This window comes from Anomaloglossus baeobatrachus, chromosome 1 (genome assembly GCF_048569485.1).
Source record: "Anomaloglossus baeobatrachus isolate aAnoBae1 chromosome 1, aAnoBae1.hap1, whole genome shotgun sequence".
NCBI lineage: Eukaryota > Metazoa > Chordata > Amphibia > Anura > Aromobatidae > Anomaloglossus > Anomaloglossus baeobatrachus.
The window spans coordinates 488938444-488961384 of record NC_134353.1 but is presented as its reverse complement, the minus strand read 5'-3'; the positions used below and the strand labels follow the sequence as shown (position 1 = coordinate 488961384).

At 44.8% G+C, this 22941-nt stretch overlaps 1 protein-coding gene across 1 annotated transcript; it reads left to right on the top strand.

The window, feature by feature from the left end:
* Window positions 1-549: 549 nt before the first annotated feature.
* Window positions 550-21777, top strand: DDA1 (DET1 and DDB1 associated 1). Its single transcript, XM_075338454.1, has 5 exons — window positions 550-651; window positions 4630-4710; window positions 10926-10977; window positions 11103-11164; window positions 20500-21777. Exons 1-5 carry the CDS (start codon window positions 646-648, stop codon window positions 20605-20607), a joined length of 309 nt encoding a protein of 102 aa, XP_075194569.1. The 5' UTR covers window positions 550-645; the 3' UTR covers window positions 20608-21777.
* The last annotated feature ends 1164 nt before the right edge of the window (window positions 21778-22941 follow it).

Below are 22941 nucleotides of genomic sequence, written 5' to 3'. Positions count from 1 at the left end.
GCTGAGTTTTTGACCAAAGTTCTGCCTCAAAAAGGCAGCATTTTGAACAACATAGTGTGAACAAGAAACCCAAATTCCCATAGACTTTGCTTGAATAGAAGAACACATCCATTTTGGCATTAAACAGCGCAGAAGAAAAAGCAGCAAAAAAGCAGGTAAAAAGCAGGTAAAAAGCAACGTGCGCACATACCCTTAGTGTTTGTTTTTTCCCTCCATCTTTACAATGATAAACATTTAATATGCATGTAACATGGCGCTAAACCCTACAAGAGCGGCGCTGCACCGACTGTAAGCAGGTGATGACTAGCGGAGCGCTGTGCAGGACAGGCCAATGGCGTCACACACACCGCCGCTCGGAAAACTACAATTCCCATGATGACTTGCGGGACACCGTAAGCCAATAGCAACTTCACCGACAGAAACACATGCCTTTTCCTGTGCATCCTAACCTGCTAGCACTGGTGACGTCACTGACAGCTAACTGAAAAGCCAACTGAAATGCTAGTACTATGACAGAAACTGGAAACAGCCAGTAGATGTGCAGATCTGAAGGCATAGCTCTCGCGTGGCGGCCAATGGGAGGCGTGGTTTCTGGGAGACGCTCCCGCGGTGGTTTGTGTGAGCAGGCGAGGCTGGAGCTGGCTGATGATGGTGTGTATATAGTGCTGGTACATGGCTGTGGACGCAGGAGGTCCCAGCAGGGAGGGGCTGGCATGGTGGCTGCAGGGCCATGTAGGGGGTGGGAGGCTGCGGGCGCTGTGTATTCAGCCGTGTGCATGCTCAGAGGCCTCTGCTCTTCTGCCTCCATGTGTGTCCTATTCCTGTCTTCAGTGTCAGCCATTCCTTTCTGGGAAAGTTGTGGTGTGAGGCAGTATGGCTGCACTGTGGTGACCATCCCCTCTCTAAGGCCCCATGTTATACAGGAGTGCCTAGGAGGGGTGGCCTGCAGGTGACTGACAACCCATCAGCCCTGCAATATGTCACATTGGTGGCCACCGTGCTGCTGTCTGGAATGGGGGGGCATAGCCCCCATAGATCTCCTGAGGTCCACCAAGAGCCTCTATTACATGCTAGTCTAATGCCACAGGCCCCAGTGTTCGGTTCTTTCCCACTGTACAGTTCTAACAGTTCCCACTCTTCTGAGGAACCTTTACATAAGATTTTGGAGCGTCTGTGGGACTTTTTTGCACTTTCATTCAGAAGATCATTTGTGAGGTCAGACGCTGAGCCTGGCTTGTAATCTCCGTTCTATTTCATATCAAATATACCGTATTTTTCGTTTTTATAAGACGCGCTGGATTATAAGACTCACCCCAAATTTAGGGAGAACAAAAAATGGAGTCTGTCTTATACTCCGGTGGTGTCTTATCAGAAGGGGGTGTGGCAGTGGTGGTTCACGGGAGGCAGGGACTGTGCAGCGGTAAGGTCTGTGCTGGCAGCGGTAAGGTCTGTGCTGGCAGCGGTAAGGTCTGTGCTGGCAGCGGTAAGGTCTGTGCTGGCAGCGGTAAGGTCTGTGCTGGCAGCGGTAAGGTCTGTGCTGGCAGCGGTAAGGTCTGTGCTGGCAGCGGTAAGGTCTGTGCTGGCAGCGGTAAGGTCTGTGCTGGCAGCGGTAGGGTCTGTGCTGGCAGCGGTAGGGTCTGTGCTGGCAGCGGTAGGGTCTGTGCTGGCAGCGGTAGGGTCTGTGCTGGCAGCGGTAGGGTCTGTGCTGGCAGCGGTAGGGTCTGTGCTGGCAGTGGTAGGGTCTGTGCTGGCTGTGTGGAGAAGGACGGTGTGGCAAGTGTCACAGATACTCTATCGGCAGTGTGGTCTTCAAAGAAATGGCGTTTGAAGTCAGTGCGTGTGCAGATTTAGCTCTCAGCTCAATGATAAGCTGATATGTGCGCAAGTGCCACCTCTGGGTGCTGTTTTCCTTAAGTCCACTGCTGGGAGACTAATGGTCCTGAAGCTGCGCGTGCGTAGATGAGCTTTTGAGCCAAAAGCTCCAGTTGTGCACGCACCGAATCCGGGCGCTATTATTTGATGCCAGAGCATCTTAAACACGCCCTGCTCCACAAAGCCACCGCAGCCCAGCGCCCATTATCCACCTCTCTGTAAGCTACATTTGGATTGTAAGATGCACCCCTCATTTTCCACCCAAATTTTTGGGATGAAAAATGTGTCTAACCTGAAAAATATGGTATTTGATAGGGCTGAGACCAGGATCTCCACACCAAACTCTCCCAACTGTGCCCATGTGCCCATATGGATGGTATTTGTGCACACAGTAATAACAGTGGAGGTTTGGAGCCCGGCAGTTACTGAGCTCGTAGGGCGTTAGCCCCGCTGTGTAATTTACATGGGTCGCTGTGGTTCCTAAATTATTTCATGTCTCAATAGTACCATTAAAGGCTTTGAAAAAAAAAAAAATAATAATAATGTGCCTAAGAACTAACAGGCCGGAAGTAGCTGCATACTAGCCAGTTCTGCTCGGCGCTGTTCTTTGCTGGCATAGACCGCTTCTACCGGTGATACCTTGGCTTCATCAACAGAGGAGAGGCTTCTCATCTGCTCTGCTCTGGAGACGTGGTAAGACCGCTGACACAATGCTCATTGGCAGCAAGAAGCCAGCTGTAAATCAGAATATCAGCTGTCCCACCGCATCTCCAGAGAAGAGCAGATAAGCCTCCGCTCTGTTGATGAAGCCACGGTATCGCCGGTAGAAGCGGTCTATGCCAGCAAAGAACAGCACAAAGCACAACTGGCTAGTATGCAGCTACTTCCGGCCTGTTAGTGATGAGGCACATGAAAGAAAAAAGTTTGATATACCCTTGGAATATGTAAGAAATGCCATGTTTACTATTGTGGGATCCAAGTACAGAACCACGCTCATTCAGTGAGGTCTTTGGCATGAACCAGCCTTTCACAAATGTCTGTACAAGCAGACTGGCAATGGTTGGATTTTATACATCTGTGGGAATGGGATTAATGATAGACCTGAAAGTCAATAATTGAGAGTTGTGACCACATTATTTTTACGTATAATGTATATGCTAATCTTCCAATCACGTGATCACAAAGCTTTAATACATAGTACAGACTGTAACATGCCGAGGTAGAGGCTGAGAATGATCCCAGGATCGAGAGACATACCTGGGGTCTATTGAAGGCTAGTTTGACCAATACGTCATACGCTGGCAGTTGTCAGGGCATAGCGATTTAGTACCACAAGTGTATTACGCAGAGCCGGCTCAAGGTTTTCGTTGGCCGTGGGCGAAAAAGTCTCAGTGGGCCCCATGCACAGACGGACACGCACATACACAGATATACACATACAGTAATACATACATACTTTAATACACAGACACACGTACGTTCGTTTATTACAGATTTTTAAAATGGGTAAGCCGGCAGCCTCACTCACCTCCCCCCGCTTGTCTCCGTACAGCTCCTCCTGGGCATGTGGCTGTGCAGACTGTGCTGTGTGATGTCCGTCACTTTAACAGACCTAGCCACGCACAGTACACACTGACACTGCTATATATATACACGTGACATTAGAGGCTGGGAGCATAGACGTTTCTGGGGGGCTGGCGCATACTGGTCTGGGGGGCTGGCGCATACTGGTCTGGGGGGCTGGCGCATACTGGTCTGGGGGGCTGGCGCATACTGGTCTGGGGGGCTGGCGCATACTGGTCTGGGGGGCTGGCCCATACTGGTCTGGGGGGCTGGCCCATACTGGTCTGGGGGGCTGGCCCATACTGGTCTGGGGGGCTGGCCCATACTGGTCTGGGGGGCTGGCCCATACTGGTCTGGGGCCCCATACATCTAAGGGGAGGGGTTTGCACATGCAGTTATGGACCTGCTTCCTGGTGCTGCTGCTCCTCTCTCTTCCTCTGTGGGACAGGAGTGAAAGGCGTGCTAGCTCCGCCCACAGATGAACTTCGGTCCCCAGAACTCGGCCCAGGGACCGCACAACTGATCACTGACAGTGGCGAGTGGGCCTCCGCGGCGGTTGAGGACCCTGGCATTTGCCCAGGTGCTGACGCCGGTCCTGGTGTAATGGTATTGATTTGTCAGTTGTCAGAAATTAATAATCCTTTTATAGTATTTGAGAGGAAAAAAAAAAGGGAGGATTGAAGAAAAGTGCTGAGACCCACACGTGGCGTTTTACAATAAAATCCCTAAAATATAGAAAGACATGTTTGGTATTGTCACAACTGTAAGTATTTTATCTATAAACTTGTCACATTGGTTATGATCTGTGCACACTGCAGAATTGCCGCCTGTCTGAATTTGTGTTGCAAAGTAAACATCTACATAAAATCCTCCTTTATGTATGCAAAATGGAACCTATGTGAAGTAAAGCTCTCACAGCTATGCTGAGCGAGAAAGAAAAAAAATGTTGTGACTGGTGGAATGCAAAGAGAATAACCTACAAGTTTCCCAGGGCCTTCAGGAATGTAACCTGTGTGATAAATGTGCTCCGCACCATGACATGCAATGTTCTGGCCACACCTATTTGCATGCATTGAATCCACCGTATTCCACTGACGAAATCTTTGCCATAACTAACCTGTGAGCAGCAAATAATGGACCGTAGCCCTTATGTGCCTCGATTTATAAGACTCACTTTTTCTTTTCTTGCTTTAGGCGGACTTTTTAAAAGGCCTACCCGTGTACAATGAGAGCAACTTTAGCAGATTTCATGCAGATTCTGTGTGTAAAGCCTCAGTAAGTAACTTTCCATAGGACATGTGATGCTCATAATTTTACCTTTGCATTTTGGGGGGGTTGTTCTATAGTGTGTGTGTGTGTGTGTGTGTGTGCGCCTCTACTCGGTAAGACAGAACTTGCCATAAGGATTTACCGCTATGATAGATTAGCAGTGATATGCTGTCTGGCTTAATATGCCGTTATGACACCTAGTGTACTGCTAGCTCACATTACAACAGCAGTAAGGCTGAGACCGCACTTTGCGTTCACCTGCTTGCAGTTCTAAACGCACGTTTTGGGCTTAAAGGGAACCTGTCAGCAGAAATGTCCCCTAAAACCTAACAGATTCCCCCTCTGCAGCTCCTGGGCTGCATTCTATAAAGGTCCCTGTTATGATTGTGCCCACTTTCTGACCGAAAAAAAGTGTTTATAAAGTTGTACCTTTTTGGCTTCTGATTCTGTAAATCCGTCACGGGGGCGGGCTGCCTGATGGCCGTTATTCTGCCCCCTGGTCCTGTATGCCGCCCCCATCGCTGATTTCAATACTTCTGGACGCCGCCCACTGCTCCAGCCATCCCCGCGCATGTCCAGTGCCCATCTCTCGGGGATGAGCACTGTGCCCAGCGTCACCGCTGGTGACGTGCACGCAGGGTTAAGATTATGGGCGGTGCTGTGATGTTTATTCCTAAGCAACCGCCCATAATCGCGGGACCGCGCTTTCGGTGTAGTCACTGCTCCGCGCTCTTCCCATCTATTTCCTGCCTCGGGGCAAGATGGGAAGGAGGCGAAGTGAGGTCAGCAGCAGCGCGCTTGCGCAGAAAGAAGCAGGCCCAGGGGGAAAGCGCGGTCCCGCGATTATGGGCGGTTGCTTAGGAATAAACATCACAGCACCGCCCATAATCTTAACCCTGCGTGCACGTCACCAGCGGTGACGCTGGGCACAGTGCTCATCCCCGAGAGATGGGCACTGGGCATGCGCGGGGATGGCTGGAGCAGTGGGCGGCGTCCAGAAGTATTGAAATCAGCGATGGGGGCGGCATACAGGACCAGGGGGCAGAATAACGGCCATCAGGCAGCCCGCCCCCGTGACGGATTTACAGAATCAGAAGCCAAAAAGGTACAACTTTATAAACACTTTTTTTCGGTCAGAAAGTGGGCACAATCATAACAGGGACCTTTATAGAATGCAGCCCAGGAGCTGCAGAGGGGGAATCTGTTAGGTTTTAGGGGACATTTCTGCTGACAGGTTCCCTTTAATTGATTTGACCAAAGTTGCCTTTTTCAGAACTTTAGCGCTGAAAACGCATGCGTATTTACCGCGTTTTAGATGCGTTTTCAGTGCTTTCTGCATGCTCTTTCACCTGCGTTTTCACAGATGCGTTTTGAACAAGACACTGCTAAATAAAGTTTAAACAGTCATACAGAATGGAAAAAAATAGAAAAAAAAAAGATAAAATCTATATTAATGGAAAAAATAATGAAAATGGATATTTTTCATAAAATTATAGGGGTAATATACATTTTATCGCTAATATAGCAATAAATGCATATTTTTATCACATTTAATTGTCGGACTGTGTGTGTAAAGGGACATATCAAATCATTATTTTGATGTCCAAAAAGCATGCGTTTTGGTAGTCAAAAAAGCATGTTTTCTGCACATAAAAAGCAGGTAAAACGCAGGAATTTGAAGGAATCTTGTTTTTTGCCATTTCTCAGACTTCAATGTTAGCAAAACGCACCCAAAATGGCAAAAACAAGTGACATGCTGCTTCTTTGAACGCATGGTTTTTGCCACAAAATATGCAAATTAAACGCAGCGTTTTAAAACACAAAGTGCGGTCTGAAAATCACCATTTTCCATAGACTTTGCTGGAAAATCAAAACGCATGCCTTATGGCAAGAAAAAGGTGCTTCTCAAAACGGACCTAAAAAGCAGCTGAAACGCAGGTGGAAACGCAAAGTGCGGTCTTAGCCTAAAAGTGGTTAGAATCTGCTCACATTCTTGATGTCATTCCTTCCCTCACCTTCTGGGCGTTGGCAAAAGGATAAGGGAGGATGAAGCTCAAGATCAGTGCAGACGTATTTTGCTGGTGACTGCAAAGTGATCTTGACTTGTGGATATACAGTGTCACCAAGTTTGGCTGTTAGTGCCGATTCTGGCTTTCCTGCTACCTGAGGCAAAAATTTAAAGAGTGCCCTTGCGAGAAGTGCAATATGAACATGAGCGATTTAACCTTTTGCGGACTCCTTGCCATTTAGAGCGATCACTGGATGCCGATGCGTTGTCATGATAGCCAGGGGAAGGCTGTGAAGACCCAGTGTCTGTCATCACAGCACTCCTGTGAACAGCCCATGGTTGACGTTCATAGGAGACTGTGCTTTCTTCAATGCTGTGGCATTGCTGTATATAGAACAAGTGATCGATCATTGCAGGTTCAAGTCCCCTTAGGGGCTATTAAATGCAATAAAATATTTAAAATAAAAAAATATGTAAACAAAAGTTAAAATCACCACCTTTTTTACAACAATAAAAAATACACATTTGGTTTAGCTGTATTCATAAAAGGCTGATCTGTCAAAATGGGAAATAAATTTAGATCCGTGTCCGTAAGTTGCTACACAAGCAATATGTTAATCCCCCCCCACCACCACTTAAATGAAGCGAAAACTGTACATGTTTGGTGTCTAAGTAATCGTACTGACCTGGAGAATCCCACTGCCAGGTCAAATTTATGGCAAAATGAATGTTGTAAATACAAAGAAAATTGCAGAATTTCATTTTTTTTTTTTTATTTTTTTTCCAACACCACTCAGTGTGGTATAACTGAGAGCTTTATTTTTATGGTTAGCTTTATATATATATATATATATATATAGTTTAGCTGCTTCTGTACTCTAAAAGTGACTTTATAGAAACTTTGTTTTTGCAGCGCCATATGCCCCTTGATAAAGCAAGCAAAACGTACGTTGAGGTTTCCAGTTTGGGTAATTCTGTGATCTGCATTAATCTTCCTGGTAATACTTAACCCTTTTTGTCCGGATTACACTGGCTGTTTATTTACTATGATCATTTTTCTCTGATATCCAGATGCTCTACTTCTTTAATATTGGGAGCTCTGAATGCAGACACCGTACCCCACTGGTCTTCTCTCTGTGAACCCCTTTGATTTACAATCATTAACAATGACACATGTCCATAATACAGTTTTATATACATATTTCTCTGTTTTTTCCAATTGGGGTTTCCTATGAGATATAGCAATATGCTCTCTTAATTTCTGTGACTTGTTTAAAGCGCACCAATCACCAGGATTTTCGTATATAACCTAAAGCCAGTGCTATACTGGCACTATCAGGCTGATTCTATACACACCTGTAGTGGTCAGCTCGGATGTATAGGTTTTAAAATCCAAGAACGGAAAGTTTATAAAATTAGCAGCTTATGGAGTGACAGCAGCTGAGGATCAGATAATAGTTGGGTTGGATATTCATAGTTATCCCCTCCCCCTGTTATTTATGCTAATCCTATTAACCCCTTAATGATTGCGGGCAGTAATATTACGTCCTAGCTGTCATAGTGTTACTTCCCGCAGTCTGCAGCTTGCCGCGATCGGCGCACATCTCAGCTCATTTTCACAGCTGAGATGTGTGCCTGCTAGGCACGAGCAGAATCGTTATCTGTTCGTGCTGTTTAACCCAGATACCGGAAGTCATGTGACGTGATCACGTGACTTGCGGTGGTTGTCATGGTAGCACAGGGTCATGTGATGACTCCTGTAGCTCACATGAATTACTTTCGGTTTCACTCGGCCCGGAGCCGAGTGAAGTAGAAAATGAGCATATCTGCGGTTTACAGCTGTACAGCTGTGATCAGCAGATATGGCAGAGCGATCGGATTGTTGATCCATATAGCCCCCTAGGGGCACTGGTAAAATAAAAAAAAAAATTTTCCCCCCATTGAAAATTAAAGGGTTAAAAAAATATACACACATTTTGTATCGCCGCGTTCAGAAACGCCCGATCTATCAAAATATAAAATCAATTAACCTGATCAGTAAACGGCGTAGCGGCAAAAAAAATGCACACACCAAAATTACGCTTTTCTGTTCGCCACAAATTTTGCGCAAAATGCAATAACAGGCGATCAAAGCGTAGCATCTGCGCAAAAATGGTACTGTTAAAAACGTCAGCTCGAGACGGAAAAAATAAGCAGTCACTGAGCCATAGATCCCGAAAAATAAGAACGCTAAGGGTCACGGAATATGGCGTAAAACGTGCGCCACTTTTTTTGGAATTTTTTTTTTTTTGTGTGTACCCCCTTATATAAAAGTAAACCTATACATGTTTGGTATCTACAAACTCACAGACCTGAGGCATCACACCTACACATCAGTTTTACCATATAGTGAATAAAATATCTCAAAAAAAGTGCTATTGCAATTTTTTAGCAATATTTCTGCATTTGGAATTTGTTTGCCATTTTCCAGTACATTATATGGTAAAACTTATGGTTTCATTTAAAAGTACAGCTTGTTCCGCAAAAAAATGAGCCCTCACATGGCAAGATTGACTGAAAAATAAAAAAAGTTATGTTATGTTATGTTATGGCGGAAAAAAAAAACGGAAAGCGAAAAATCGGCCGGTTGTGAAGGAGTTAAAGAATCGATTTACTTTTTGACTAGAAGGTCCTGTGCTGATGTCATACCCATGTGACCAGAAGGGGCGTGGCCTCAGCCAACAGAAATGTTACTTCCTAGTATCAGCTTTGTTGGATCATGCCCTGCCCTTCTGATCACATGGGTATGACATCAGCACAGGTCCTTCCTAGTCAAAAAGTAAATCCATTGTATAATAGAATTAGCATAAATAACAGGCGTTATTATCTGATCCTCAGCTGCTGTCACTCCATAAGCTGCTAATTTTATTAACTTTACTTGCGTTTCAAAGCCTATACATCTGAGCTGACCACTACAGGTATGTATAGACTCAGCCTGATAGTGCCAGTATAGCACTGGCTTTAGGGTATATAGGAAAATCCTGGTGATTCCCTTTAAGTACAAAAATTCTTTCGCTTACTGATCTATATGGTTCCTTTTCTTTTATGTTGTGCCCACTATATTCATTGCTCATTGTATTTAATGTCTTCAAAGCTTATTTATGTTTTTGTCCCATTTTAACTTTTTTTAAAAAATGTATCTAATAAAAATGTTTTAATTCCATGCACTTCGGTCCACTTTTTTTTTTTTTTTTTTCTCCTTTCTATTGATATTTGGTGGATATCTGTCTATGTACACACTGGGATTATATTTGTTTCCCCACTGGTTTTGACATTGACATAATAATTTTTTGATGCATATTTTTGCGCTCAGCAATTTTGCTTTTTTTACTGACTCAGGCTGACACAGTAGAAAAATAAAAAGCGCTAGAGCCCTCAGAATGGCGCTTTTTTTATTTTTCTACTGACTCGCCTGAGTGGGGGCTTGTTTTTTGTGGATCAAGATGACGTGTTCAGTTATACCTTTGCTATTCACATATAACTTTTTGATTGCGTTTTATGCCACTTTTTTTTTTTTTTTTTTTTAACTATCAGTGGAGAAAATAAATATTGCAGCATGCTCAGTTTTACTCTGGAATCATCCATTCCAGTCTCACCCATTCAAGTCTATATGTGTGCGGGACGAATATCGAATGCCCATAGCATGGTGGCATCCGATTCTTACAGATACATTGCAATTCTGTAACTTAAGCCTGCTTTACACGTTGCAATTTCGCATACGATATCTTATGCGATTTGCAACGCCCCCATCGTATGTGTGGCACGTTCAATTTGTTGAACTTGCCGCACAAACGATTAACCCCCGTCACACGCACTTACCCGTCCATACGACCTTGATGTGGGCGGCGAACGTCCACTTCCTGGAGTGGGAGGGACGTTTGGCGTCACATCGACGTCACGCGGCAGCCGGCCAATAGGGGCGGAGATGAGCGGGACGTAAACATCCCTCCCACCTCCTTCCCTCCGCATTGCCGGCGGAAGGCAGGTAAGATCTGTTCAATGTTCCCGGGGTGTCACACACTGCGATGTGTGCTGCCTCGGGAACATTGAACAACCCGACGTGCAATTCGTCAATTCGTAAATGGTGTTTGGAAATGATTAACTGCTACTGTAAGAATACCTGAGCATCCTTTTCTACGCTGCTTAATGTAACATTTGAGGAATTTTCTTGCAGAATAGACGGCCCTCAGTTTACCTGCCTACAAGAGAGTACCCTTCTGACCAAAGTAAGTGGGTTTTTGTTTTTTTTTTTTTTTTTTATTTTTTATTTATTTTTGTTTGGCTAGATTCTTGTCACGTGATGGTTTTTTAACTTTTTTATTTTTTTTATTTTTTTTTTCTCTCCCTTCAGTCATAGTTACAGAGAAAACAAATATACTTTTGCGTTATCTACATCAGCAATGGGGCAAGAAGGTAAGAGCTTTCTTCTCTGAATAAGAGCTAGAATCTATGCCGCTGTTTGGACAGCTTGAAATGCTCTCTTCTCCTGTTTGGTGATTTATCGTATTTTTCAGTTTATTAAGACGTGCTGGATTATAAAACGCACCCCAAATTTAGAGAAAAAGATTAAAAAAAATGAGGTCCGTCTTATAATCTGGTGGTGTCTTACTTTGGGGTAAGGGGGAAGGGGGGGAGTGCCGGCAGCGGTGGTGGAGCAAGATCCCTGGAAGCAGGGCAATGCTGTGGGCGGTGCATCAGGTGTCCCAGATACTTGCAGCGGGCGCTGTGTGGTAGACAACATACAGAAACCATTGGCGATGTGGGCTTCAAGGAAATGGCACCCGGAGTTGGCGCATGCTCAGATTGAGCGATCAGCTCAATGACCAGCAGAAATTTCCTCTGTGCATGCGCCAATTGTGGGTGCTATTTTGTTTTTTAAGTTTTCTGCTGTGAGATGAATGGGCAAAAGCGGCGCGTACGCAAATGAGATCTTGAGCCGAGAGCTCCTTCTGCGCACGTGCTGACTCAAGGCACCCTTTATTTGAAGCCCGCACCTCCGACATTTTCAGGATGGCCCCTGCCTCACCACCCGCAGCAGCGTGGACCCTGCCTCCTGCTACCCCTTTCTACCATCTCCTGGTAAGCTACATTCAGACTGTATGATGCACCCCTCCTTTTCCTTCCAAATTTTTGGGAGGAAAAGTAGGTCTTATAATCCGAAAAACACGGTACTTCCTGGCAGGAAAGCTTCTCTTTTAGACAAAAAAAAGTGTAAACTTCCTCATACAGATGAGTTATACTAAGACACTTCTGATAGGGGTGTTGATCAGTAGACTTAAAAGGAATGTCTGCTTTCCTAGAAAAATGTCCTATAGGCCAGATTTTCATGGATGGTGCTTCAACGGTGACGTCTCGTCTACAGCAGTGTTCCTCAAGGCACACCAATACATCATCTCTTCATAATTCCTTAGTATTGTACAGGAGGTGATGGCATTAGCACAGATGCAATACTAAGGAGGTCCTGAGAACATGATCTGTCAGTGGCTCTTGAGGATTAGAGTTCAGGAACAGTGAAAGCAATCATTTGACTATGCGGTCTCATGCCATCTATCTCACCACCCTTGTGTGTATTGCAATTTCTTTATCCAATTCCATTCTGGACTTTATAAAGATGATCCTCTTCAATATAATTCCTCTTTTAATATCATTGTTTGCATATGTTCATGCATGTAACAAAGTTTGCATACAGCTCTTTCCTTCAGCGAGATCACTCGGGTTCTTGACATAGAAGTACAAGTGCATCTCAATAACTTAGAATATCATCAAACAGTTAATTTATTTAAATAATTAAATACAAAAAGTGAAATACGTATATTATATAGTCATTACACACAGAGTGATTTATTTCAAGTGTTTATTTCTGTTAATGTTTGATTATGGCTTACAGCCAATGAAAACCCAAAAGTCATTATCTCAGAAAATTGGAATATTATGTAAGACCAACTGAAAAATGTACTTTAAGCTCAGAAATGTTGGTCTACTGAAGTCTGTACAGTAAATGCCCTCAATACTTGGTCGGGATCCTTTTGCATGAATTACTGCATCAGTGCAGGGTGGCATGGAGGCGATCAGCTTGTGGCACTGCTAAGGTGTTATGGAAGGCCAGGCTTCTTTGATAGCAGCCTTCAGCTCATCTGCATTCTTGGGTCTCATGTCTCTCATCTTCCTTTTGACAATACCCCATAGAGCCTCTATGGGGTTTAGGTCAGGCGAGTTTGCTGGCCAATAAAGCACAGTGATACTGTGCCAGAAGTACCAATACCTGGTTTAATAACCAGTGTGGACAGGTGCCAAGTCCTGCTGGAAAATGACATTTCCATCTCCAAAAAGCTTGTCGGCAGAGGGAAGCATGAAGTGCTCTAAAATTTCCTGATAGACGGCTAAGCTGACTTTTGTCTTGATAAATCACAGTGGACCTCTACATCAGCAGATGACATGGCTCCCCAAACCATCACTGATAGTGGAAACGTCATACTAGCCCTCAGCAGCTTGGATTGTAGCCTCTGCACTCTTCCTCCAGACTCTGGGATCTTTTATTTCCAAATGAAATGCAAAATTTACTTTAATCTGAAAATGACACCTTTTGACCACTGAGCAACAGTCCAGTTCTTTTTCTCCTTGGCCCAGGTAAGATGCTTCTGGCGTTGTCTATTGGTCATGAGTGGCTTGACACGAGGAATACGATCGTTGTAGCCCATGTCCTGGATACATCTGCGTGTGGTGACTCTTTAAGCACTGACTCCAGCACCAGCCCACTCCTTATGAATCTCCCCAAATTTTTGCATGGCCTTTTCTTAACAATCCTGCCAAGGCTGCTTGTGCACCTTTTTCTACCACACTTTTTCCTTCCACTCAACTTTCCATTTAATATCCTTGGGTACAGCACTGTGTTTACAGCCAGCTTCTTTAGCAATGACTTTTTGTGGCCACTGTCCTTGTGAAGTGCGTTTAATGACTGCTTTTTGGACATCTGTCAAGTCAGCATTCTTCCCCATGATTGTGTAGCCTAATGAACCAGACTAAGGGACCATTTTTAAATACTTAGGAAGCCTTTCAGGTGTTTTGTGGTAATTATTCTAATTTTCTGAGATAATGACTTTTGGGTGTTCATTAGCTGTAAGCCATAATCATCAACATTAACAGAAATAAACTCTTGTAATCACTCTGTGTGTAATGACTCTATATAATATGTGTTTTTCCTTTTTGTATTTAATGAATGAAATTAACTTTTTGATCATATTCGAATTTATTGAGATGCACTTGTATGTACTCCTCATTAGAGATGAGCGAACCGGTCCCGGTTCGGCTCGAAGCCGGTTCGCCGAACGGGGGTCCCGTTCGAGTTCGGTTCGTCGAACGTTCGACGAACCGAACTCGAACGTATAGGCTATAATGGGAGGCAATCACAAACACATAAAAATGCATTATAAATGTACACAAACAGTTAATAAACATTGCCATAACACTTACCGGTCCTCGCGATCCCTTCTGCACTCTGTCTCCTGCCGCTATTCCATCCGATGATCGCTGAATCCTCCCGGTGACCTGCACTGCCAGCAGAGAAGCAGGACCTATCGTGACGTCAAAATAGCCATGTGACCAGTCACGTGGCTATTATCTCATTGGCTACAGACTGGTCACATGACTATGACACGTCATGTAGGACCTGCGAGTGCATCTCTCCGGTACACGGTGCACATATGTGTATCGCCGTGTACCGGCGACATGCTCTAGCACACGGTCGACTCCCCGTTCCGTTAGGGACCGGCTGACACAGCCGGTCATTAACGGAGATCACCGTTGCCATAGCAACGCAGTTAGCGGTGACGTCACCGCTAACCGCGGCTCCGGGAGCACCGTTGCTATGGTAACGCGTCTGTCAGCGTTACCGCTAGCAGCCAGCAGTGATCACTCACGGAGTGAAGGCTGCACGCTGCTTCCCGATTGTAGTGAGCATTGTAGTTAGGATGGAGGTTCCCCAGCCCCAAGTGATGCCCCTCACTACAATCGTCACTACTACTACACTAGAAAGAAAGAAGACAGAAGAGCAGGATCGTGGAGGGCTGACAGGGGGTAATAAAGATGGAGTCTCTAATGTGTCTGTGTATTTATTTCTATTAAAGTATTTTTTCTCTGTGTGGTGTCTTTTTTTAACCCTTTATTGGAGATTCTTAATGGCCGGGTCAAACGTGCCTGACATTAAGAATCTCTGGCTTAATACTGGCTGGTAAAACAAAGCCAGTATTAACTCATGATTACCCAACAAGCCACCCGGCTCCAGGGCTGTTGGAAGAGTTGGATACAGCGCCAGATGATGGCGCTTCTATGAGAGCGCCATTTTCTGGGACGGCTGCGGACTGAAATCCGCAGCAGAGGCGCCCACAAACCTCGGGCTAACCTGTGCTGCGGATTCCAATCCCCAGCTGCCTAGTTGTACCCGGCTGGACACAAAAATAGGGCGAAGCCCACGTCATTTGTTTTTTAATTATTTCATGAAATAAGTGAAATAATTAAAAAAAACGGGCTTCCCTATATTTTTGGTTCCCAGCCGGGTACAAATAGGCAACTGGGGGTTGGAGGCAGCCCGTGGCTGCCAGCTGTACCTGGCTAGCATACAAAAATATGGCGAAGCCCACGTCATTTTTTTGGTGGGCAAAAAACTTCTGCATACAGTCCTGGATGGAGTATGCTGAGCCTTGTAGTTCTGCAGCTGCTGTCTGCTCTTCTCCATACAGACAGACAGCAGCTGCAGAACTACAAGGCTCAGCATACTCCATCCAGGACTGTATGCAGAATTTTTTCAGGGGGCAAAAAACTTATGTGGCTTCGCCATATTTTTGTATGCTAGCCAGGTACAGCAGGCAGGTACGGCTGCCCCCAACCCCCAGTTGCCTATTTGTACCCGGCTGGGAACCAAAAATAAAGGGGAAGCCCTTTTTTTATTATTTCATGAATTTCATGAAATAATTAGAAAACAAATGACGTAGGCTTTGCCCCATTTTTGTGTCCAGCCAGGTACAACTAGGCAGCTGGGATTGGAATCCGCACCACCGGTTGGCCTGAGCTTTCTGGGCCCCACTGCTGCGAATTGCAGTCTGCAGCCACCTCAGAAAATGGCATTTTCATAGAAGCGCCATCTTCTGGCGCTGTATCCAACTCTTCCAGCACCTGCCTGCTATACCTGGCTAGCATACAAAAATATGGCGAAGCTCACGTCCTTTTTTTGTAGCTTTTTGGCAAAAAAAAAAAAAAATGCTTCCCTGGATTTTCCATTGCCAGTGAAGGTAACACCAAGCAGTGGGGGTTAGCAGCCAGTAGCTGCTTGGATTACCCTTAGCTAGCAATACAAAAAATGCAGTGGGAGCTAACATATATTTTTTTTAATTATTTATTTAAATAACTAAAAATAAAATGGGCTTCCCTGTATTTTGATTGCTGGACATCACAGTGCTGTAAAAATAAATCTTTAAAAAAATGACGTAGCGCTCCGCGGTATTTTTGATTCTCAGCGCAGATAAAGCAGACAGCTATGGGTTGCCACCCCCATCTGCCTGCCGTTACCTTGGTTGGCAATCAAAATACAGGGAAGCCCATTAATTTTTTCTATTTAAAAAATAGTTAAAAAAAAAAAATTACGTTGGGTCCCCCCATTTTTGATAGCCAGCTAGGGTAAAGCAGACGGCTGTAGCCTGAAAACCACAGCTGGCAGCTTTACCGTGGTTGGGGATCCAATGTGGAGGTCCCCTCAGGCTCTTTTTTATAATTATTTTATAAATATTAATAATTACACAATAAAAGTAGGGGACCCCCCAAATTGGATCACCAGCCAAGGTAAAGCGGACAGCTGTGGTCTGGTATTCTCAGGGTGGGAAGGTCCATAGTTATTGGGCCTTCACAGCCTAAAAATAGCAGGCCGCAGGCACCCCAGACGTGGCGCATCCACTAGATGCGCCAATCCTGGCGCTTCACCCCAGCTCATCCCGTGCCCTGGTGCAGTGGCAAACGGGGTAATAAATCGGGTTGATACTAGCTGTAAAGTCACCTGAGATCAAGCCCAGCAGTTTGTGATGTCATGGCGTCTATTAGATACCCAACATCATAAACTGTCAGTACTAACAAAAAAAAAAAAAAATCGACAAAAGAAATTTATTTGAAAAAACAGTCCCCAAAACATTTCCTCTTTCACCAATTTATTGTAAGAAAAAAAATAAAGGGGTCCCACGACGACTCTGGACCGTCTAGAATATGGGGGGGAGACACTCAGGGAACGTATCCCCCATTTTCTAGGAGTGCGGACCCTTCATGTGAGGAGTGTGGGTGCAATGAATCTGCACTCACTCTCCCCGGGTCCACAGCAGCAGAGTCCATGTCGTAATGGTTGCTACCAAAGCTGCAATGCCCTGCTCATGAGGTAAGGGCATGCCTAATCAGGAGAACTACTGTAGAGGAAGCTCTGCTCACTGGTATATAGGTGCTCAGAGGTAATAATAGATAAAATTAGTGAGTAACCTCGGCACTCTATATCTCCCAGACTAAGTCAGTAAGTCACAACGGATAGTAATGCAAAATCACTCTATATTGGTCCGTATTAAGAAAAAAATTTTTTCATGAGCATATATGTTTTTGTCCAAAACAAGTTACAAATGACGTTTCGGCCTGAGCCTTCGTCAGATTGGACTTATCTGCATGTAATCATGAAAAATGACAATAATCAGTATCACATAAGAGTGAGAGAACAATAACATAAACTCGAACAATGTAGAGGTACAATTGGGATGCAGCAAAAAAATTGCAACACAGCAAGAAATGAAACACATGATACAAATGTCATAATACAGTACAAGGACAATATAGTAATGACAAATATGGGGTCAGAGTAGACTTGGACAGCTCTGGTACGAAAGAGATGTCAATCATAAAGTAACATGTGCAGTAGGTGTAGAGCTACACTATGCATGGCAGAGCTAATGGGTAGACCGACCATAGAAAAAGTAGAGAAAAAGTGGAGATTAAGAGGAGAAAAAGTGGAGAAAAAGTGGAGAAAAAGTGGAGAAAAAGTGGAGAAAAAGTGGTGGAACACCCTTTGGTACCTTTCATGTGGCACTAAGGGGTGCTTAGCTTTGTATTTAGCCAAAAAAATGAAAAAAATGACATAGGGTTCCCCCTAGTTTTGTAGCCAGCTAGGGTAAAGCAGACGGCTGCAGCCTGCAGACCACAGCTGGCAACCTCACCTTGGCTGGTAATCCAAAACTGAGGGCACCCCACGCTGTTATTTTAAATTAAATAAATAATTAAAAAAAAAAACACGTAGGGGTCCCCCAAAATTGGATCACCAGCCAAGGTAAAGCAGACAGCTGGGGCCTGATATTCTCAGACTAGGGAGGTCCATGGTTATTGGAATCTCCCCAGCCCAAAAATAGCAGGCCGCAGCCGCCCCAGAAGTGGCGCATCCATTAGATGCGCCAATCCTGGTGCTTCGCCCCAGCTCATCCCGCGCCCTGGTGCGGTGGCAAACGGGGTAATATTTGGGGTTAATACCAGATGTGTAATGTCACCTGGCATCAAGCCCTGGGGTTGGTGAGGTCAGGCGTCTATCAGATACCCGACATCACCAACCCAGTCAGTAATAAAAAAAAAATAGACGACAAACACATTTTTATTTGAAAAAACACTCCCCAATACATTCCCTCTTTAACCAATTTATTAGATTGAAAAACAAATCCAGGTCTGGTGTAATCCAAGGGGTTGCCATGACGATCCACACTGTCCCAGTCAATGAAGAGCAGGATGTTCCCCATTGGCTGGGAGAGCAGTGCAGTGACCTGAGCTAACATCAATGGGTCAGCCCAGGTCACTGCAGGGGGGTGACAAGTGCTGCTGTCAGTGAGGTACATTACCTGCGCTGATCTCCAGCACACTGACAGCCCCTGTCACTGAGGTCAATGACCGTCGGCTTCACATCAAGTATCGCGAGAGGTCCGTGACGTCACCGCAAGTCAGTCTCGGGTCGGAAGCGAGAGGTGATGTGACAAGCGGCGGCCATGGAGGACAGTGACAGCGCTGAGGTCGGGATGGCGGGACTTCATCACCGCAGGTAAGCCGAGCGAGCGGGCGGGCGGGCGGGCGGGCGGGGGAGAGGGGGCGGGGGGGGGTGGATGTGTGTGTGTGTGTACATGCCGCGGGCAGGAGGGGGTGGAGCGAGCTGAGCGGGAAAGTGTGGGCTTCCTGCACGTAACTAAGATAAACATCGGGTTACTAACCAAAGCGCTTTGCTTGGATACCCGATGTTTATCTTGGTTACCAGCTTGTGGCAGGCTGCCAGCGATGGCTCCTGCTCACTGTAGCTGTAAAAAGCCCTGCTTTTTGCTGCTAGAACCGTTCTCGAACGTATCTAGAACTATCGAGCTTTTAGCAAAAAGCTCGAGTTCTAGTTCGATCTCGAACAGCCCAAAAATCACTCGAGCCTAGAACTGGAGAACCACGAACCGCGCTCAACTCTACTCCTCATATGGACCATTTCTACTGTGTTTTTGAATGCAGTACTTGGAGAAGCCATGGGGCTAGCATGAATTTACCCTGTGTGAAATGTGCAGATTACTCTTAGTTATGTGTAATATGCTGTGCAAACACTTGATTAAAGCTTTGTAGCACACATTGTTGGGGTAAGCCGAGGACTTGTTACATGTAGAATAGGCTGCTGATTTGCCACAGATTTCACCTTTTCCAATGGAACTGAGATCTATGCTGAATTATCACACTGCAGACTTTATATCTGCAACTCGTGACCATTGCTGACCATAACTTTCCTGCAATGTATAGCTAAGACTTGTGGGAATCTATCTACTTAGCTTGTTCTGTATTATGCGACCGAATTATGTGCCCCACACACAGCTTGTGAAATTGCCCTTAGTTGTGTTGTGACTAGAGTTGAGCGAGTACCTAACTATTCGCACTCCCTATACTCATAACGAATAGTGTCTAATACACTCGTATTCTTTCTGACTAGCATGTGCAATGCAAGTCAATAGAGAAAAACTCAAAGTAACGAGTAACCTGAATGCCATACTATTCGTGCAAGTAGCACATAGTGCGGAATTGAGGTTACTCGTTACTTTGAGTTATTCCCCATTGAGTTGCATTGCACACACTATTCAGAATGCATACGCGAGTATTCGAAAGTATTCATTATGAGTATAGGGAGTGCGAATAGTTAGGTACTCGCTCAAGTCGTGACTGATTCCACTGACTTTACAATAGGTCTGCTGGGTTTCCACTCTTTTTACTCTACAGGAAAGAATTGCCCAGCATGTTGTACTGTTATTGGCTTCAGAAAGCAGCAGATACCTGTGGTGCTAACCATAGTATTGTGAACCCAAACCCAAACCTAACTCAAAAGGCCGGTGGGAAACCTTTCTTTATGTATGATGTGTTGGAAGATGCTTTTGACCTAGTAACCACTACTGATGAGCGAGTACTGCCACGCTTGGTACTCTTAACGAGCAGTTGGATGGGCTTGACTTATGTGCAGAGTATAGTCAATTGGGAAGTGGAGCATTTTTCCAGCAGCTCTTATAGAAAACTGCTTGACTTTCCCATTCACTTCCATTATACTCGACTCAAGCCCATTTGAGCTTAAAACTGGTCGTTTCCAGTACTGAACATGGTAGTGCTCGCTCATCAGTAGTAACCACATCATCTCCATGCTTTTAAAACTAACGCAGTGACTTCCATTTATTGTCTGTTTACAGAATGCAGCAAAGAAAAGAGACCAAGACCAATTAGAAATAGGAGAAACATCTGCGCCCCCACGAAAGATTGCCCGGTCCGACAGCCAAGAAATGAATGAAGACACATAAGCACCACTGAGAAACTTCTTGACCGACCTTACACCCCACTCCGCCATTGTTTCCTCCCTCACAGCACAGGATTAGCTTCCTATGTGGGTGGAGGTATCACAGCCTTCCTTATGGATACAATCTATTTCTCTTCTGATCTCACAGGAGTCAAATTTGTATTTATTTCTTGAAGATTTTATTTATGCTGTGCTGAAACTCATCTAGGAAGAGATGGATGCTAAAGAAATCAAATCCTGCCCGCCTTTTTCCTTTTTAACCATTTTTTGTTTTTTTGGTTTTTTTTCCAGCTCCCTACACTGGTGTGTGTATGTTTTTTGAATGAATTTGCCCAGTTTATGCCGGACTCTGCTTTAGACTTGCTGGAATACTGTGATCCAGTGCGGCAAAGGCTCGGATGGATAAAGTTTTGAGCTGAAGATGACTTGACACTGAAAATGTGTTTTGGGTTTTTGTTGTGCATGCTTTTTTTTGTGCATATCAAGCCTCTGGGAGGACACCCACTACCTGGAGACCACAACCATGTCAGTGTTGGGTTGTTCTGTTCGGAGTGTCTTGTAGTTGCACTACTCGGTGAAATTCTGTGCCAGTGACTGGTGTGCCATAATAAATAGAAATAGTCCGTTCTAGAGGTACCTGCATGAATAACATACTCTCTGTGAGGCATTGGACGTGTGTAACCGTTGTACCTCCCAGCACTACATCTACAAAGAGCCCTTCTGTTTCTACACCGGTGTTCATAACCAATCAGAAAATAGATGTCATCTAGACTGTTAACCAATCATAACACTTACATGAATGGCCACCAAAACCTGGCTTATCCACATCCCAGCAGGAGCCGCAAATTAAATCAGCGCTAACCAACCTCAACTCAGCTGACCTGTTTTTTTTGGGTTTTTTTTATGCTATATTTTTTCTTTTTACTTTATGATATTTTAAAAGGAACAACTAAGGGGGGTGTCCTGTATCGGTAACATGACGTGGCCATCCAAAATATTTTTGCTAATTCTGAAGCCGTTATCTCAGTTGCCTATCAAGCTCAACTAGTGCTTCCTGATTAGAATTGTTGCCTAGAAAATTCTGTTGCACAGTAGATAGCCCAGTTATGCCCTGTGGTAAGGAATAATCCTGTGGCCTTCCAATAAAGTCTCTGAAGCAGAGAACCTGTATTGTCAGTCCATGTTGTGTTTATACCTATTCAGTAATATGCACATTGGGTGACATAAGTATTTAACACATCACCAATTTTCTAAGTAGCTTATTTTTTGCTTCGGAAGACGCAATGGATTATAAGGTGCACCACAAATGTAGAGAGAAAAAAATGGGTTCTGTCTTATACTCTGGTGTTGTCTTACTGGAGGAGGGGTGGCAGCAGTGGTGGAGCGGAGGCATAGGGGGCAGGGGCTGTCCTGGCAGCGTGGAGAAGGCTGATGCGGCGGGTGTCCCAGATGCTTTGTTGGCGGTGCAGGCTTCAATGAAATGGCGCCCAGAGCAGCACGTGCGCAGATTGATCTCCCAGCTCAATGACAAGATCTTGAGCCAAGAGCTCCATCGGCACACGTGCCAACTTCAGGCGCCATCATTTGAAGCCAGAGCATCTGGGACATGCAACGCCCTGCTCCACACATCCAGCACACACAGCCAGCCACCCGTACAGCCCCCGCACCAATTCTCCACCTCCTGGTAAGCTATATTCGGATTTTAAAACGCACCCCTCATTTTCCTCCCAAATTTGTGGGAGGAAAAGTACGTGTTTTATAATCCGAAAAATATAGTAAATCTATTTCTAAAGGTGCTATTGACATGAGTTTCTCCCTAGATGTCTGTTACAACCCATCCAATCCCAACAAGTAAAGAAATAAAGCCACAGATGTCCTTAACTTTAATTGTGTAATAATGAGAAATGACACTCGAAAAAAATGAACACACTTACTGAAATTAATGGAATACGTCATACAAAAGTGGCTTCAAGACGCCTCCTGTATAGAGGAACTAGTCACTTGCATTGCTCACGTGTGATTTTTGGTTCATTCTTCGATAAAGTCACTCCTCAAATCCTGAAGGTTTCATGGGTTCCATGGATTTTTATTTAATTTATTGGATTCATGTCAGGTGATTTGACTGGGCCATTCTAGAAGCTTTATTTTCTGTCTCTGAAACCAGTTGCGTTTCCTTGCCTGAGTGTTTGGTATCATTGTCTTGCTGAAATACTCACTCTTTTATAGTCATCATCCTGGTAGATGAAGTTCAGATTTTTATCAAGTATGTCTCTGTACATTTGTCCATCCTCCCTTCAATTATATGAAGTTTGCCAGTCCTGTATGCTGAAAAAACAGG